We start from the raw sequence: 19,619 nt of genomic DNA on the forward strand, positions 1-19,619 counted from the left end.
ACAATCAAACTTTATTCTTCTTCAATGTAGCATGAATTGAAACATCTTTTGATAATTTTGACAACCTTTTCTTCACATCTTCATTGAAGCATATTGTATGATTGATGTCTCTTGGTTCATATCAAGTTCATTTCTCCTACCCCTCACCATACTATGGGAAAAAAGTGGAGTTTTCATCCACCATTTTAGCCTGCTTGACCTTCGACTTTTGTCTCAAACTAGTGTCCTCCCTCCTAATTAAGACTTCAAATGCACTTTTCAGCGCAACACTCTCGCCTCTCAAAGGCCCTCGACAAACTCCTTTCCTCCTCCGTTCTATGTTTTGTGTACTTTTGTAACCCATTTCAACATAACAACGAACGGCTTCGGTTTCCTATATATAATAATGATTCAAAGAACAAAATACTACCATAAATTTTGTATCTCTCACTTCGGATCTCCACAAATTCAATCTCTTCAATCAAAACACAATTGTAGTACACCTTAAAAATTAATTCACTATCATTCTAGAACTCAAACTTCAGGCATTTTATCAAATTCTCAAATTTCAATAAAAGTAAACAAGTAAACGGAGTCTACTGAATAGCACAAGCAACATGCCTTTTGTAGAGCAATTGGTACTGCAGGTCCTTTGGCTTTTGCATAACCAACAATGCCATGATAGTTCCCACAAGCCAAGAGAGCACTGTATTTGACAACTTGCCCACCCTGTATCATCCAAAGTTTACAATCATCAAGTGCATAATTATTTGGATAGGATATTTAGAAGGGTGGGTGCGTACCTTCGTAACTTTACAGGTTCTGTTCACATCAATTAATTTCACATCGAAACCCTGCAATCAATTTGTAACAAGCAAAAGTGAGGGAGAGAGAGCCTCAACTTAGACCACACTTTCTATATCTCCTCCGTCTACAAGGGGAACAGCTTAGCTTACAACACAGCGTGTTCTTCAAATCCCGGTGTAGAACAACGAAATTTCAACTGCCAAAAGAAGACAGACAATAAAGTAAAGGCATAGAAAGGATGATGGAGTAACATACTTTTCGATAAAGAGGCCTTCGTTTCTTCTCAGTTAAAGAATTTCTCTCCTCTGCGAGATCTCGGATTTCTTCTTCAAGAACCTTTCCTTTCTTTCCAAAGGTATGATCCAGCTCTGCCAGCTTCTCTTCAAGTTTCTTATCTATAGCATTAAGCTTCTCCAGTAGTATATCATCCCTTTCTTTCATGTCATCAAACTCTTCCTCATCATCATCATCAACCCCTTGTATGATTTGCTTCTCTTTTTCAAATCCTGATTGCTCCATGAGATCAACCGACGGACCTACTTGTTCGTGTTGAATGACTCCATAGTTTGCAGGATTATTTGGGTCATAAGCTTCCTTCCACTCCACTAATCTCATAGCCCTATTTAACTTTTGCTGAAGAATGAACTTCTCCTTGCCATCCGCCATTTTCAAGCGGTTCATTAATTCACCAATTACCCGATATTCAGGACGAAGCCGGAAGTGTTTTTGCTCAAACTTGTCGATCTTACTCATCCATTTGAAGGCGTCATCGATGTTGTCTGTAAAAAAACAGTTGGAGACGACAGATTTTAACACAAGTCCAAAAAGTTGCAAAAACAAAAACAATGGCTATATGAATTTTCTTTTGGTTAAGATGTTAAGATCGAATAATGGTATCAATTAATAGCTGCTGAATTCTGCAACGTTTTCAATACATATGTTCATGCCTCATTCCATATGAAGAACGTTATAAAAAGTGTAACCCACATGTTAGTCTATTGCAATAAGTATCAAACAACGAAACAAAAACTTGAGGATGCCACTAGCTACATTTGGAGTATACAAAATTTGAATCAATATGCATTCCCAAAATCCTTCCATACACTAAAAACAAGAACAAGTAGGAAATGTTGATATGCTCCAAAATAAATGGTCATACCAGTCTCAGTGAAGTGCTTGAGCAATTCCTCGTGTCTTTTGAATTTCCTCTCAAATTCATCAAACCTCTTTTTGACGGATTCAGAACTAAATCTTTCATCGTCTTCATCACTATCAGAATCAGTAGCTTCTTCATAGGCGTTCAAGTTCCCGGTGTCCTTTAACTTTTCCTTCTCGAGCTTCTCTATCAATGGCCCAACACCCATATAATCCTCCCTATCTTCATCGTCAATATCCTTGGTATCAAGACCAGCCCTTCTCCTCTGCTCCCTTTCTCTCTGCTTCTCCTTCTCCACTTCAGCGAGAAGATCTTGCACTACTCTGGCTGAAGCAGTTGAGTAACACCGCGTCGCCGGAGTCTTCGGTGTTTCCTCAAACGGGAAGCGTTGGAGAGGGGAGATTTGCCGGGAAATGTGAAGTGGGGTTTTGATGGGGTTTTGGTGCACGACCTGGTTGAGAAGGAGACGCGACCAAGAAAATGCTTGCGATTTGTTCACCATTTCTTTGAGTCTAAACTTCAATCACACATCTGTACTGATCAAATGCATAAACCATTCAATTCAATCATATTCTTTTCCCAAAAACAAACGGCATTACGTTGTTGGTGTGGTGGGTGCCGGCGACCAGCGACGGCAGCAGGTGAGAGAGAGGGAAAGAGGAAATAAGGGACGGAGGGTGATGAGTATGGGCGCCGCTGGGAAGCAGTGGTGATACTGATCGGAGAGATTAAAGTGACCGATGGGGTGTGCGGCTGCGGCGAAGATGGGAGAGGAGAAATCACGAAAACCGGTGGGGATTTGATTTTGTGTCGCAACATATTATTCCATCAAATTATGGGCGTTGAGATGTGTTGAAAGCTCGATCATAAATTAATGAAATTTAAATTTTTGAAGGTTCCATTAAATATTTACTTAAAAAAAAATCTAAAAAAAATACACTTAAATACTAAAAAAAATATATTATCCTTAGTTTTAATTAGGGTGTACATTCAACCTGACAACCTGACAAACCGGGTTGGATTAACATTTTGGGTAGGGTTGAGTTCATTTTTCTAAACCCGAACTGAATCAGTTCGGTTTCGAGTTCGTTAGCAAAACCTTTGGGTTGACTCGAGCCAAATGAAAATATATAATATATATTAAGAATCCTTTCATACTAATGGGTTTGTCACAGTGGTACTGAGTCGATCAAAGGATATTTCAACTCGAATTAGATGCTAGGCAAATATATGTTTTTGTTAATCCAACCCAACCCGAACTTTGGGTTGGCTAAAAAAATCTCCCAACCCGGACCATGTATACCTCTATTTTAATAGAAACGTTAAAATTTTATTTTAAATAATATCTTTAAACAATGGTTTGAAAAATACGCTTAAAATACTTCAATAATATAGTTTTCAAAAATTTTATTAATTAACTTTTAATAAAAGATTAAAAACATAGTTAAACGTAACATATAGACAACATACGATTTTTGTCCACATATTGATACTAATAATTTTATTTTTTTAATGAAAGTGTGTTAATGTTACTTTTAAATTTTTTGAGTATTTCTTAAACATAGTATGTATTTTTGAACATAAACAAAAAGTTGAAAAATGTAAACTTTTAAAGTTTAAATATATTTTTTAAATACTATTTAAAGTTCAAGTGTATTTTTGAAATAAAATTTAATAACTTTAAAATTAAGAGACTTCTTAAATAACTCCAAAACTAGTCATATATGAGATTTTTTTTTTTTTTTTTTTAAATTCAAGGATATTATTGAAACTTTTAGAAATTTACAATAGTACGTAGAATGCTTAGAACAACAAATACCCTGATATCGACTCAATGTGTTAAGAAGAAAGTTTGAAAAAAACGGAATAGAGAGATTTTCGAATGAGTGGAAAACAATGTTGAAAATAATGTCATAGGCTATCAATATCAAGCAAGAAAGTCAACACAATTGCTTAAATAACATATAAATCTGCTTGGGAAGAATTGACGACTAATTGCATCCCTTATAGTATACTTTGACTAATAAGTTGGGTAAGATGTGAACTTTGAGGACAATATTGGCATATGCTCGAGCCTTGGGTCACGTTTGAGAGAAATGTTTTTAGAAAATGTGAGCTCGGAAATGCGTTGAAAATAATTTGAAAGTAACAACCACAACTTTGATAGCATATAATCCGGGTAGGAAGAATTGACAACTAGTCACATCTCCTATAGTACATTTTGTGGCATTTTAGCCCCGACACGTGTATACTTGATTTTGGTGACGAGTTATACACCCCCGTATTGACACAACAAAAATAGTAAAGACCTATCTAACATGAAAGCAAGTAAAAAAGGGTTTGGAATAGGCATGCCGCCATGGACTACATGTCCTAGACAAGTATGATCGTGACATCCTCTCTCACTCAATTGGTTGATGTCTCTGTTAACTAATTTTTTACGAACTCAGTGATGTAGGATGAGGCTAACTTCAGGTCTCTGATACACATCCAACTAATCTCAGCATTAAGGAGTCTCTTCCAATTTTTCAGAAACGGTTGAAAACCACTTCTCGGTTGGTCGAGTCTTCGCATCTTCATTGTTAAAGTCTCTTCTACTATCTTCGCTGTAAAAATTTTCTTTGTTGTATGAGGTCGTACCACCTCCTTGCGCTTGGTGTCTTCTTGGTCGGGATAATAACATTTTCAGTTGCTGACGTGAACAACATGACTAGTTCGCATCCATGGGAGCAATTGGATTTTATATGATGTTTTACCGGTTAGGTTATGGAGCCTGATGCTTATTTATAGCTTGGTCAACGGTTATATCCGGTAAAGCTATATTTGGTAAAGCTATATCCGGTAAAACTATATATAGTAAATAGCTATATATAGTAAATGGTTAAATCGGATAAAGCTATATATAGTAAATTGAACTATATATATATCCTGTCCGGTAGAGCTTTGAGATATGTACTTTCTATTCTCGGTACTCTCTCTTATTGTACATACCTGAAGTCATCAATAAAAAAAAAAATCTTTTAGCCTGAGTTCTCCTTGCAATTTGCAATTTTCTTTATCCCATTCTTTGTGTTCATCTAGATCGAGCGTGTACGTTGTTGTGCGATCCTAACATTACCGACTTTGTGGATAATTTCGACTGGTTCATAGCATTTCTACATCAGTCGTTGGTTCTTGCTGCTTTGAACTCAAAGTTGATCTGACTTCAACTTGATTAGAACTCTCTCTTCGTTATGAAATTTTTGTGACCAACGCTTCCAACTAGGCCTTTCCTTCATCCCTTTGGATGGTCTTTTTCAAGTGAACATGAGTTACTTCGAAGGTTTATCTTCTCCCTTCCATAAAGTTGTTGGTTTGGGGTCTCTCTCTAGCATTTGAGTGATCACTTACAAGAGTCTTTGCAGGTCTAATGAGCCTAACTGTCAACAAGTCATTTAGCTGTTTATAAAATTCACCTAACTCAAGTTGAGTCGTATAATACACATATGTGGTAGGCAACCTCACCCCGACATAAAATCAATCTTGGGATCTTCTACCTAGGAGGAGATAAATATGTTGTCTAACTTTCTAATCTTGCGTCGTGGTGTTTTTAGTAACCGAGAGGTTTCTGTTAGGGTTAGCTCACTCGAGTTCCCCTCTTCAACTACGGCAATGCAGTTAGCACATGTTCATCATGGCTAAGATCCTTTCTCAACTGCAGTGCTGACATCATTTTCACCTCTTGGTTGATGTGTGTTTGTTTGAATGATCTTCAGGTTGGACCCAGTTACTACTAAGCATTTTGCTAAGGGAATGGTAATGACTTTGTGTTCTAGCAGGAAGTCCACCCCTAATGTCGAAGTCATCCATCTTGACGATCACAAAGTCGGTTTATCCAGTCCAAGTCCCCATCTTAATCGAAGTTTTCTTTGCAACTCCTAAGACAAGTAAAGTTGCCGAATTGATGGCCTTCATCTTTCCTGTGTCTCGATGCCAAAGGATGTTCAAGCGTTTTGCTTTAATCTCTGTCATGAAGTTGTGGGTGGCTCCATAGTCAACAATCTGTTCCTCATCGTTCTGAGATTAACCCATGCCTCGACATACATAAGACCACGTTCCACTGACTTATCTATCTCTTCCACTCTATTCTAGAGAGTGGACAAGTACTTTAGTGCCTCCATACACGGTGTTTAACATTCTCAACAAACGATGTTTCAGTTTCTACCGTCTCATACTCAGCTTTTGTATTCACTCCAAGTTTTGCTTGGAAGGCATATAGTGTCGCCTTCTGTGAGCATTCAGATTCTCGATGGCTCCATTACATATGAAATAGGATAAGGAGCCTTGATTGTGACTATTCTTGCCATGAGGTTTCTGCCATTGAGCTCTACCTATCTGTTGGGAGAACTCGTTTTCCTCTCCTCTGCCTTTAAGTCTGTCACCTCCCCCACCTTTGGGGGAATTAGGTCGGTAATTTCTATTACCCCCACTTACGGAAGTCTGGTTCCACATTTCATCTTGAGATTGATCGTTGTTAAGGTCAAATAGTCGTTCAGCTGTAGCGTAGGCTGTGGAAAGGTTTTAACCCTTTGTTCATAAAGTTTGGCCTTCGCTCACAGCTTTAGCCCCTCAACAAAACTGAAGACCTTGTCTTTCTCGGACATGTCACGAATATCCAACAAGCCCGGAAAATTGCATAGCATAGTCTTGGATATTCCCAGTATGCTTCAACTCCCTTAACTTCCTTCTTGCGATTATCTCGACATTCTTTGGAAGAACTGCAAGTGAAGTTCTTATTTTAAGCTCTCCCAAGTTTCCACAATACGTCAATCATCTTCAATGTCCATGTACTTGGATCTCCACAACAACCTTGCATCATTGGCTAGATGCATTGTTGCCAACGTAACCTTCGCTTCTTCTACCACGATATTTGTGGCTCGAAAGTACTTTTTGAGGTAAAAAATAAATTTCTCTAGAGCCTTGGCATCTCGAACCCCACAGAAGGGCTTAAGCTCTGGGACATTTATCATGTTCTCTTAAACATGACCCGAGACTCAAGTATACGTCAATGTTGTCCGCGAGTTCGAATCTAACTTGTTCCCTAGGTTAGAACAAGTGCAGCACAATCGTTGTCTCGATACTGCATAAATGCGATTGTGCCAAATGGTATTAGAGTTGAGTCGACTTCTTGAATCGTAGTACACAAACATGTTCTCTACAAAACCACTGGGCAAGTCCCAGCTGACCGATTGGTAGAGATCGAAGATCAATTACTCTACCTGAGTGAAGTTCCTGATGAAATGAGACTTTTGGAGTCTCGTATGAGTGAGATTGATGTTAAAGTCAACAGAATCGACGAATTGCTAGACCGCCTTGAGACAATGCCTGTTTGTGAATTAATGGTTAGGATTGACGTCAAAAATACTTTAACATCAACAGTATCGCCCTCTTTCATTTATTGGACTTCAAACTCTTTCCTAAGAGCTTGGAGTTGTGCTCTTTTGACTCTTCACTCTAGGTAGATTTAACAGGAAAGAAGAAAGAGATAGAAAAGTTATCTATAAAATAAATTCATCAAACTCTTTTATATAACCGTAGCTTATCTTCTGGAAAAATAAAAAATGAGATCCTTGAAATATATATATAATATTCTAAGACAGTCTTGATGCACGTAAGAAGTCTAATGCTAGAGTATTAAAAAATATAGAGAATTGAACTTGAAATTAATGTCATAAGTTCATATAGGTTAACTTGGATGCAAATGACAAAATCAAATTTTTATTAAGGACAAATTAGTGACACTAGCCTAAGCTAATCAAATAAGTGACCTTACTATCGGCATGATTATATTTGATGTTGACACGTGCCATGTGGTTCTGGACATGTCATATATATTGATATGTGTGAATTTTTTATGAATCAATATGACTTTGACATGTTATGTATGTGTTATGATATGATAACTCTTACGTCATAATGTGTTCAATGATATGTGTAAGATAGGATACGAGAATGACGCGATAATTGTAATGTAACGATATGACTAAGATAATGATTGACAGAGCGATATGGTTAAGTTATGTATAGAAAAGAATATGATTATGATATATTAATAGAACAATATGGTTAGGATACGTTCCTGTAACGATATGACTAGGGTATGTTCAAGAAACGATATGGTTAGACTGCGTTCCTAATGGTAAGACTAAGATACGTTCATAAAACGATATGATTAAAGTATGTTCATCAAATAATGACTCTAAGATGTTTAAGGATGATAAGACTATGACATGTTTAGGAAACGATATGACTACGAAAATTTTACGAAATGATATGATTATGATACGACATTGAATGACGGATATATATATATATCTTGTGATATGACATGAAAATGATATGAAATTATTATTATGCGAGATATATGATAAATTGACATGTTATGATATGATATGTATATGATGAAAGTTGTTATGTTTAGAAGCATGAAACGTTATGATGTGACATATATATGTAATCTGAATGATATGATATGATTGACCTACAAAACGACAAACTAGCATGAAATACAACCCCGACGTATGCATGAAAGATATGATAAATGATATGAAAAACGATATGATACGTACAAAACGCTAGGGGTTGTATTAAAAGATAATGAAAATGAAAAAATATTGAGACCTCATGCATTGGGGGATACCCATATTCCTTCACAATGGTACAGATATGTTCACTACTAGGCAGAAGAACGACCATTATGTTTTACATAATGCTACCATGACGGCTACTACTTCTAACAGGTGTCCGGCACAGAGTTACCAGAGCATGCTCACCCGACAAGGAAAGGGGCCTAATGGTGTGTGAATCGACTGGTGGGTCCACACTCACACGTGTAGCCCATGTATAGAGTTTATGGTACACATCTAAGCTATCTGTTAGGAGAGTACCATAAGAAAATAGACTGTTATAATAGATCCCGTCATTGCATTCGCATGTTATTGCATTTAACCCCAATAGTGGAGTCACTTACTGAGTATTTCTTTAAATACTCAAGCCACGTGTTACTTTTATTTCAAGTTAAGGCAAGACATTCCTGTACGGCTGAGGAAAACATCGCCATTCGAGACCGTGACACATGCATAGGGTAGTCGCATTTATTTTTTTAGACTTAGACTAGAGTAGGATGTTTTTAAGTTGAACGTTTATTTATTTTATTTAGTCTTTTGTTGTGTCGTTTTAAAGGTGTTTTCAAAACAAGTAAGTTTATGACTATGTTTTAAGATGAAGGTGATATTTTTTAAAAGTTTAAATGAAGTATTTTCACATTTAATGTTCACAATCTCAAATTAAGTAGAAAATTTCGGGTCGTTACAGCCGCACCTTAATTGTTATATCATAGTGTGGGGTCGCACCATAATTATTTATCATATTATAAGGTTGCATCTTAATTGTTATATCATATATAGCTACTAAAGGGTTGCCAACTAATCCTTAGTAATAAAATGTTTTGATACTCAACATCTGTATATGTCAAAGAGTTAGATTATACAAGAGGTTGCGCCTCATCTATATACATATAACAGAGTTAGATTATTCAAGAGGTCGTCGCGCCTCATCTATTTAAGTATAACTGAAATCGATAAAAATATATAAAACATAATTAGATTTATTAACCCGAAATATTGTGATTAACTAATTATTAAATTGTAACATTGAGACAGATATAGAAGCATGAGACCATGTGACATCAATGGTTGAGATAAACTAATTATTGATAAAAGCCGTTTGATTGAAGGTTTTATTTATGATACCGAAAAAAGAAAAAAAAATTTAGAAATAGAATATTGTATTTGATATTATAGGAAAAATGTTATTAGAATTTCGTATAAATAAAATATTTCAATAATTTTATTACATTCTTTTATCAAAATAAATTAAATATATATTTAAAAAATATTATTGATTTATTATAATTAAAGAACTAATGGTAATAAATTTGTAAACTAAGATCAATTAATTAATTAATTAACTGATTTTATTCAAAATAAATTAAGATATTAATGTTATCAATAAATAATATTGTTTAGCTTGATAATTACTCCTACTAGCAATTTTATTACATTAACTAATAATTAATGGGCGTTAATTAATTTATTTTTATTAAGTTAATTATTAAAATAATTTTAACCTATTAAAATTTGATTTAATTTTTATTATATATAATATAACTTTAGATTTTCGAGTTTATTACCGACTAATATCAATAAAACATAAATAATAGAAAAAGTTTAAAAAATCATATTAAAATTAATAAAGAAAATGAAATAAAGGAACTCGAGTATATAAGGGGAAGCCAAGGATTCGTTAGTTTCCATCCTTTGTGTATGTTCAAAATGGAAACTACATCTCTTCCAATTCTCATCATAGCCATCATCTCCATCCTCACAATCTTCATACTCATCCGCCATGGCTGCTCCTTCAAGAACCTTCCACCAGGGCCATACCCTCTCCCATTTCTGGGCAACATCTTCCTCCTCCGGAAACACTCCTCATCATTCTCATCGCTCATTCACACCCTCCATGCTCACTATGGCCCCATCTTCACACTCCACTTCGGCTCCCGCCCTGTCATCTTCATCGCCGCCCATTCCATCGCCCACCAAGCTCTCAACCACAACGGCGCTGCATTCGCTGGCCGGCCCCCTGCCTCCACCACTACTAAGATCCTCTACAGCAACCAAATCACCATCTTCAACGCCTTCCACGGCCCCAACTGGAACCTCCTCCGTCGTAACCTCGTCTCTGAAATCCTCCACCCCTCTCGCCTGAAACTCCACTCCGACACCCACCGGTGGAGCCTGCACTTGCTAGTCTCTCGCCTGAAATCGCACTCCCAGGGCGGCGCCACTGCCGTTCGCCTTGTCGACCATTTCTGGCCGACTATGATGGAGTTATCAGTGTTCATGTGCTTTGGATTGAAGATCGACGAGGATCGAATCAAAGCCCTAGCCGATCTCCTCCATCGCGTTCTGTTGTACTCCAGTAGAGAAAACAAACTCAATCAGTATCCATTAAAATTAGGGAAATTCCTCTGCCCTAATCTCTGGAAGGAACTCTCAACACTTCGAAACGAAATCGAAACTGCAATAATTCCTCTAATTAAATCCAGATTCCACGAAAGACAACGCGAAATCGAACAAAAGAAGAACGAATTAGAAACAAAATCAGAACAGATTTCGCCCTATCTCGACACATTGATAAACCTACACCTCCCAGAAGAGAATCGGAAGCTCGAAGAAGGTGAAATCATCAGCCTATGCGTGGAATTTCTCAACGGAATCGTCCATTCCACAGTAGTGGTGATGGAATGGGCAATGGCAAACATCGTAAAATATCCAGAAATCCAAGAGAAGCTATATAGAGAGATGAATGAGGCGATGGATGGAGCATCAACGAAAGACTACATAAGAGAGGAGGAGTTGAAGAAGATACCGTACCTGAAAGCAGTGATAATGGAGACCTTGAGGAGGCATCCGCCAGGGCATTTGGCACTACCACATACAGTGACAGAGGAGGTGGTATTGGACGGGAGATTCGTGGTGCCGGAGAAAACGACAGTGCATCTAGCGGTGGCGGAGATGGCGAGGAACGAGGAGGTATGGGAGGAGGCGATGGAGTTCAGGGCGGAGAGATTCTTGAGAAACGAGGAAGAAGAAGCGGAAGGTAGAGAAGAGATTTGGAGGGGGAGGAGGGAGATTAAGTTGATGCCATATGGGGGAGGGAGAAGAATGTGCCCAGGAGCTGGGATTTCGATGCTTCATTTGCAGTATTTTGTGGGAAATTTGGTATGGCTGTTCAAATGGGATGAGGAGGGTGAAGTTGATCCTGAGGAGAAGTTTGAGGTTTCGATCGTCATGAAGACGCCGCTGCAGGCTCGCATTTCCGCTCGCTAAAAGAAGAGAGGCCCATAGGATCATCTCCTTTACCATCCATGCTAAATTCTCCAATTAATTTGGAACAATAATGGAAATTAGAAATCACTCCAATTCCAATTACAAACTCAGGTTTATAAAGTATACTTTGTATATAATTATATTATTGATTGATTATTTGTGTTAAGTATTTAATAATTTTTTTTAATAAATTTATTAATGAGACCATAACAAGATGTCTAAGTTTGATATCCCGACACTATAGCCGGTACGAGTGCTAGTGACACTTCGATTGATTCCAAGGAAAGAATCAATAATAAGTATGGAGAGACAAGTCGATGATTTGCCACTTGTGAGGCATTGATATCAATGGTGAGGGAATACACTTATCTCGACTCATAAAGCGTAAAAAGGAAGTCTAGATGAACCTTGGATCACACCTAAGAAGGGTGTTGCATGAGGACATACGAGCCCATACAATATTGAGAGGAGTACGACATGAGGGCAAATTTTTGAACGTATAGGCATGATGTCACGGTTATACTTTTTCAACCATGTGGCGTCGTGATCATGACACGCTCATGACTAGCCTTGAGGTGAACCCAAGCCTCATATACATTTTTCGCTCAACTTTGTGGCTTCGTCGGACCTTAGGCGAGGTTGTCTTCACCCGCCGAACAAAACTTGTGCGAAATTCAAGTTTGTTCGACCACACACTCTGCATGTTCGTGCATATTCAATCATCTGCGACTTAACCGACTTGCCTCTATACTAAGTCAAGTCATTTGGCTCAACCTTGGCTCAACTCAGAGCCAAGGTCTCTCAATTTAACGTTGCATCTTAGATCATTCTAGGTTTCCAATTAACATATATCTTGACGTCATCCCAAATCATAGGGTTTCGTCAGCCATCACAGCTCACTCAATCATGCCATCGAGAAAGGGCCCACATGTTGTTCATAATACGGACATCCCAAAAATTCATTCATTCGGGTTCTATTGAGGCATTGGACTCTCTCGTGTCCATGTCATATCATTTACGAACTTCGTACCAAATAACAGGTATATGATCAAACCTCCGACACATGGGTTGGGTCGCATGGTCGACACACCCAAGTAGTCTGACATTGTTCTTGAAAAATCCATTTCATAGGAAGTTACTTGAGACACTCGTCTCACAACGCTCGCCTTTGTCATAGGGTAGCTCGCTTAGGCCACAGGACTTAGGAGTGGTGGAGAGCTGACACAAAGCCTCCACCGAAGGTACATTTTGAGGCATTTCAGATCTGGGAGATGTAGATATGATTTTGGCAAACGGTCATACAATGTCATGGAGCATCCGTTTGATGTCCGATTGATACCAAATTTGGTGAGCATTCATATTTCATATGGATGGACTTGACTCTAGAACCGCATGCCCAAATTCCGTACGAAACCCTGGCTTAGGTTAAGGCTCGAGACCCTACCTAACCCTTAAACAAGCCTATCTTTGACACTCTTGTCTACTTGATGCCTCCTTCTTGCCTATGTCTTGACTTGGCTTTAACGTACACCTTATATAGTGTGTTGGATGATTCACCATCCTTCTTGATCGCATCATGACACTGTCTTATCTCGGTCCTCGTGTAGCCAGTTGGGTCCCACTTCATTTCGCCACCTTGTCATGACTACATGTGAAGGTCACAACCTACTCTCTTCGTAGTATAATTGTGACACATGACACCCTGAGTTGTTAGCAAAGACTCATAGCTCACCATTTACAGTGCATCCAAGAATTATCAAGATGTACCAACACTTGAAAAATGTTACTGATGGCATGATATGAAGAGAAACGTGGCAGACCACGTGAATCGGTGTTCAACCTATCAGCAAGTCAATACACCTAGACAGAAACTCTCAGAATTACTGCAACCTCTAAGTACCCCATAGTGGTGGTAATAGAATTGATCCCATAGTTTCTAGAAACGAGAACAGGCTTCACAATGATTTTGGTCATTATTGACAGACATGATGAAACTTCATATCAAGCAAGGTCACGTATTTAGTATACAAGTGGGCACGTTTGTTCTTAATATAATACATAACAACTTTTTTTTAATATCCATAAATGTCCAAGTCTCATAAGACGGTGGATCTAACGCCAGCGGGTACCATGATTTATTACCTGAGGTCAATTTATAGTGAAGGAATTAAATCCTATGGTTAAGAAGTGGTAACAATTTTTTCCGGCCAAAAGCGGAAAAAAAAATTGTTTCAAAAGCCAATTTAAATATAGTTCAACTTAACAACATTTATATTTAACCAAGTACTCGGAGGATAGTTCGAGAACACAATTAGTCTCATTTATCAATCTATATTCATAGAAAAGTCTCAAATGTTCGTATTAGAACTAAGTCTTTGCCAGCTAAATCATAGTTAAAAGACTAATTGTAACCGTTCAAGTCCACTGCTAGTAGATATTGTCCTCTTTGAGCTTTCCTCTCAATGTTTTAAAAAGCATATGCTAAAGAGAAGATCAGGTCTGTTGTGGACTGGGATGTGTCGAAGTAGGAGAGAGCAGGCAGCTGTGGTGAGGATGCTCGAAGCCATTTTAGATACAACAAGACAACTTAGAAGGAGTAGAAAGTTGCCACAACCTAGGGTGAGTTTGCTTTCTACAGGGGAGTCTCCCATCTTTCTCATGCAGACTCAATGTCTCGGGTCAACACAAGGATCTTACTTCGCAGCAATCAAGTTTTCACACCCCAACTAATGTCAGATCTCATAATTCACCCCCTTGTAAATAGATATTGTTCGTTTTGGACCATTACATATCATCGTTAGCCTCAAGATTTTAAAATATACCTACTAGGGAGAGATTTCCACACTCTTATAAAGATGTTTCGTTCCCCCGTCCAACCGATATGGGATCTCACACTCATGGCTACAACTTTTAAAGTAGATAGAGTACATACCTAGTTACATTGAAAGTTTAAGAAGAACCAAACATGTTTCAATTATGTCATCTAATTAAAAGAACAACGTTGTCCCTTGCCTATGTTTGTCCATTAAAAGAACCAAACATGTTCTAACTATGTTTGTGAGGTTGTCCATTGTCAAGCAAGGCAACATTGTTCAACAAAAATATAACACAAAAGTAGAGAAGAAACATTACTACAAGCATCCATTTGTTGTCAACCTCATTATAATCATACTTTTCTCTAAATTTTCAAGCCATAGTTTTGTATTATTCCAAGCCTAATAACAACATTCAGCTTCCAAATTGTTTACACACAACCAAGTTTTCGATACCCCGAAAAAACAGAGCTGCAAAGGGAAAACAAGACAAGAATACAACAGAATTCTCCAACGACACGTTCGCTCACATATACCGAACGTGAACGACTAGCATTCAAAATTCAGGCATTGAAGTTGAGAGATAAAACTTGAAAATTTTCTCAAAGCATCATATGCTGCTTTCAATCATATATGGAGAATGATATTGAGGATGAACTAAGAATATGCATGAAGAAACCGAACAGGCGTGGTAGAAGCAGGTACTAACCATGAGGAGATTTCGAGCTTGTGGTCGACAAGTCGGACGAAGACATTGGAATTGATATGGAGAGCTGTGTTGTGGAGAAGGAAGTTTGATTGGATCTTTCGTCGAGTCCAGTCCATGACTCCCTAGTTCTCGGCCATTCGTCGAAGAGCGGTTGAAGTGATTGAGCTTCTTGTTTCAGAGTTTCCCCAGATGGATATTCGCCACCGAAGAACGAATGCTGCAGATATCCACTTTGGAAGATGGAGTTTTCAGTCGATTTTGATGCCGGGAAAGACGGTGATCGAGATGGCATTATTGGCCATGTATTGTCCATTGGTGCATCCATTTGAACAGCCCTGCTGCTTCCTGATGCCTCAGAAAAGAAACTATGCACTCCAGCCTCAGGTCTAAGCCCTTGAAGATACCTGTAATCCAATTAATACATAAATAAGGGAAGAGAATTTGCATCTATATGCTCAACTTCACTGCAAATTTAACCTCCAATACACATGCTTCAATGTTAATTCAACCATTGTCACTAGTAACAAAATGAAAATCGTACACTACAATGGTTCGGACACGACCAGACATCAAAGTGGCTCTCTGTTACTCGATTTCCGTCTATGAACCATGACAGTATGAGATATTTTAGGCTGTAAGCCCATGCGCTTCTGTCACGTTCCATAGATTCTTTAACCAGCAAGGTCCAACAATGTAAACGTGTACCGTGAGCTAAAGTGCTACAAGAATGATGCACGCTCTTAAGGTTCTTGCTCCCTAACAGACGTCCCCCCCCGACTCGACTCGCTTCCATGCGTGTAACGGCCCAGGCCCACCACTAGCAGATATTGTCCTCTTTAGGTTTTTCCTTTCGGGATTCCCCTCAAAAATTTTAAAACACGTCTGCTAGGGAAAGGTTTCCACACCCTTAGCCGATGTGGGATATCACAATGCGTAACCAAGATTATCAGAACTTGACCCCGAAAAAGAAAAGGTCAAAGGAAAGTAGCTCAAAAGGAGACCGTGTTAGCAGCAGAAATAAAATTAGCAGACAGATGAGACATCAATGGAGGATCAAAGCTATTAAATTCAGGTTTCTTGTGACTATGATCAAGGATATTGCAAATACAAAGAATATCAATTATGGAGAGTCCAAAAGCATATGAAAGAACAATCAAAATAGTTCAAAAACATGGCACTTTTTCCTCACATAGCTCCAGTACAGCAACGTGCGACAAGAGCGAAAAATAAAACATGTCCAAAGGCCTTCTTTCAAGACGTGAAGAGATCGATCACAAAGTCGAGCTGAAAGCTAAAAGCTTAAGCCGCTTTGGTGAAGGACAATAACCAAGTTAAAATGTTAGCTATGATGCGAAAAAGAAGAGAGCAAACCACCTAATACCGGTACAAACCCCGAGGTATGAACCGATGACAGATTGAAAGCTTAAGCATGGTTTACCCATTAAGCTCCATAAGTTCAGTCAGCTCACACAATAACTGAGGCAGCTAGGAACAATTAAAGCTAAATAGCCAGAGTTCAAAAGAACATAATGATTGTCAGAGTTGTTCCCTATGAACAACAAAACCGAACTCGGCAGCCATCCACCGACATTAGGACCCGATATGTTGGACCATGAAAAAAAAACAAATAACGACGAGAATTTTCTAACTCGTACCTAAATTTACAAGAATCGACCTAGAACAAACCAGATCACGCAAAAGTGAACCAGTTAAAGTTAACAAAAGTGAACGCCAACGACCACCAGAACAGTTACTCTTCAGCAAACATCGATCGCAGAATGTCAGCGAAATATGGAACATTACCATAGACATCAGACAATTTGAAGGGTAAAAAAGATGAGCTAAGAAAAGCCAAAGAGAGAGAGAGAGAGAGAGAGAGAAAAAAGAGAGACAATTCAACTTTACAGGCCACTAGAATTGGAGCAGAACAACTGACATTTCTTTCTCTGTCTTGACATCTTTTGATATTGAGCTAAGGTATATAACCAATAGGGTTAGTACAATTGTTTTAACAGCAAGACAATTTTTTATGGCTATGTCAGGCCTGCATCAATTGGAAAGAACATAAAAGCAAGACATCATAGGATCAGTGAAGCATGTATACTTAGGATAACACAAAAAAAAATTATGAACAAAAGAAATGAATAGGGCCCAAAGAGTTGGATCCAAAAGAATTCAAAAAGGTGTGTTTAAAACATTCAATAAAACATATGGCAGAGAAGAGCACAGTTTGGGCTCCCACCACATAGCTTGAATATGGTCCCCAAGAGTGCAAACTTTTCCTTTCTTGCAAATAAATGCATGGAAACTCCTCCCATTTGATATCAAACATCATGGCAATTGGATATGAATGTTCATAAGTTCTTGCGTTACGATATGATTCGATAAAATGAAGTTGCAGCGATGATTTATACGATACCTATAATCTTTGCTTGGTATTCCATATGGAATGGAGTCCAAAGGATAATCAGGCTGGCTGGTTCTGGTTGTAGTGGCCTCGGAGTTGCTTAAGGCATTCAATGGAAGGCCATGGAAGCTTCCAGCTCCGGTGCTACTGCTTCCAGTAGCGATAAGAGATGTCGCAGTGGACGACGATTGTGTCATTGTTTGAGATTCCACAGGCTTTCTTGAACGGTTTCGGCCACGGTGCATATGGCGCTCACAGTATTTGGAGTTTGGATATGCATCTTTGGAGCATCTCCATTTCTTTCCATCAGTTCTCCTGCATCTTCCAGGCTCTGGGTCCACCTTCTTCCCGTAGAATGAACAATAAGCCACTGCACAAATCTCGCACATATCAACACATGAACTAACACAAAGATAGCTCAAACATATTCTTGGCTTTACATACCCAAAATGATGAAGCTAAGGCTTTAGATTGGGGGATTTAATACAGTACAAAGATTGAAACTAATGAAGGGTTATTAGAGACCAAACCCCTCATTCATTCAGCTGAAAAACACCATTATTTCTTATATAACTTGCAGATTCAGAACTTCTAGACAAAAGGGGAGTGGAAATACAAGATTGTGAAGTGTTTGAAACAAGGGAACTTCAAAACAAGCATCATTCATGAATCAAAATGAACCCATTAGAGGAAAAGAACTGTAGATAAAAAATGAGATGAAGAAAAAGAAAGGGGGAAACAAGAAGTGAACAAGATCACCAAAATCAAATCAAACACAAACAGAAACCAATCAAACTGACAGAGCCCAGAAAGAGAGAGAGAAAATGAGATAAAAAAAAGGAGAGGGTTGAGGTAAGATTACTGGTGGGATGATGGAAGAACCTATGAGAAATGGACTCGAAACTCCTCTGAATAGGGAGTACAAGATCCGGTGGCACAGGCAGACCTGCCATCATATACTTGAAGATCAGAGCCTGATGCTCCAGCTCCTGCCACTGTAACACTGTGAAAGGTGACCTATTCATCCCCATCATTCCACTTGCTGTTGCTGCTACTGTCCTACTCCCATCCTCACCGCCACCGCCACTGTTGTTCATAATAACACGAGAGTTCCTCCTCCGCGTCTGCCTCCACCTCCACCTCCGCCGCCGACCACCAGTTGTGTAGCGACTAATCCACAAAACCCACCAAAACCCCTTTTGCTAAAACACCCAGAAAACCTCAAACATAGTCTGAGACAGAGAAGAAAATCATGGGACATAGATCAGCCTGTGTGTCCACCATCTGGATTGCTCTCACTGTCACTCTCTGTAGTGTTTGTTTTTAGTGTCCGAAGGTTTGTGTGGGTAAAGGGGGGGCAGTATCTGTATGTGTGGAGGAACCGAAGGAGGCCAAGTTTGGTCTCATTTTTATTTTTGTGTGTTTGGGATTTGGGAATTTGGGTATTGGGTATTGGGGGATTCGGCTTCAAAAGATTACCTCTTTTTGCTTTTGGCTGATCTTGATTCTGATGGGTGTTTGGTTAATTAATCAAAGGCCTTTTCCCTTAAACACACCCATCATTGTTTTGTTTTTGTTGGGATATGGGCTGTTTAGGGGTAAGGAAAGAGCTCCCAATCATGCCTTTGCTGTGTTTTTCATGCCTCTATTTCAGCCCCACACTGTTTCTTTTCACCATTCATTGGACTCCAATGCTGCCTCCTCCTCCTCCTTCCTTTTTCTTGTTCATTATTTTCTATCCTATAAACATATTTCATCTATCATGTCATCCATATTTATAGAGTGCATACCCACGCCCATCAAAGGTAGCTTTTAG

At 38.6% G+C, this 19,619-nt stretch overlaps 3 protein-coding genes across 4 annotated transcripts in view; 1 reads left to right on the top strand and 2 right to left on the bottom strand.

Moving 5' to 3' along the window:
• The window catches only part of LOC111448419 (DEAD-box ATP-dependent RNA helicase 42), a 6,130-nt gene extending 3,371 nt beyond the window's left edge, over window positions 1-2,759 (bottom strand). For both annotated transcript variants that reach the window (XM_023087995.1, XM_023087994.1), the window contains exons 1-4: window positions 1,946-2,759; window positions 1,042-1,565; window positions 783-833; window positions 601-708 (exon numbers count right to left, since the gene is read on the bottom strand). In XM_023087995.1, coding sequence (XP_022943763.1) covers window positions 601-708; window positions 783-833; window positions 1,042-1,565; window positions 1,946-2,444 — 1,182 coding nt within the window. In that variant the 5' untranslated portion in view covers window positions 2,445-2,759. The remainder of the gene's footprint in view (window positions 1-600; window positions 709-782; window positions 834-1,041; window positions 1,566-1,945) is intronic.
• A 7,555-nt stretch (window positions 2,760-10,314) lies between these two features.
• LOC111448595 (cytochrome P450 89A2-like) lies at window positions 10,315-11,874 on the top strand. Its single transcript, XM_023088277.1, has one exon. The coding sequence runs from the start codon at window positions 10,315-10,317 to the stop codon at window positions 11,872-11,874; it is 1,560 nt and encodes a 519-aa protein (XP_022944045.1).
• A 3,177-nt stretch (window positions 11,875-15,051) lies between these two features.
• On the bottom strand, window positions 15,052-19,306 carry LOC111448187 (growth-regulating factor 3-like). The gene is made up of 3 exons (XM_023087648.1): window positions 18,666-19,306; window positions 17,816-18,173; window positions 15,052-15,800 (listed from the first exon to the last, which is right to left on the bottom strand). The coding sequence occupies exons 1-3, from the start codon at window positions 18,898-18,900 to the stop codon at window positions 15,392-15,394; spliced, it is 1,002 nt and encodes a 333-aa protein (XP_022943416.1). The 5' UTR covers window positions 18,901-19,306; the 3' UTR covers window positions 15,052-15,391.
• Window positions 19,307-19,619: the final 313 nt, after the last annotated feature.

Source organism: Cucurbita moschata, unplaced genomic scaffold (assembly GCF_002738365.1).
Source record: "Cucurbita moschata cultivar Rifu unplaced genomic scaffold, Cmos_1.0 Cmo_Scf00010, whole genome shotgun sequence".
Classification (NCBI taxonomy): Eukaryota; Viridiplantae; Streptophyta; class Magnoliopsida; order Cucurbitales; family Cucurbitaceae; genus Cucurbita; species Cucurbita moschata.

Bases quoted from the DNA above. Each gene is read 5' to 3' on its own strand.
- LOC111448595 (XM_023088277.1), top strand. From the start codon at position 10,315: ATGGAAACTACATCTCTTCCAATTCTCATCATAGCCATCATCTCCATC.
- LOC111448187 (XM_023087648.1), bottom strand. From the start codon at position 18,900: ATGAACAACAGTGGCGGTGGCGGTGAGGATGGGAGTAGGACAGTAGCA. The intron at 18,174-18,665 runs GTAATCTTACCT...AGATTTGTGCAG, and splicing joins GTTCTTCCATCATCCCACCA to TGGCTTATTGTTCATTCTAC. The intron at 15,801-17,815 runs GTATCGTATAAA...ATTGGATTACAG, and splicing joins ATACCAAGCAAAGATTATAG to GTATCTTCAAGGGCTTAGAC.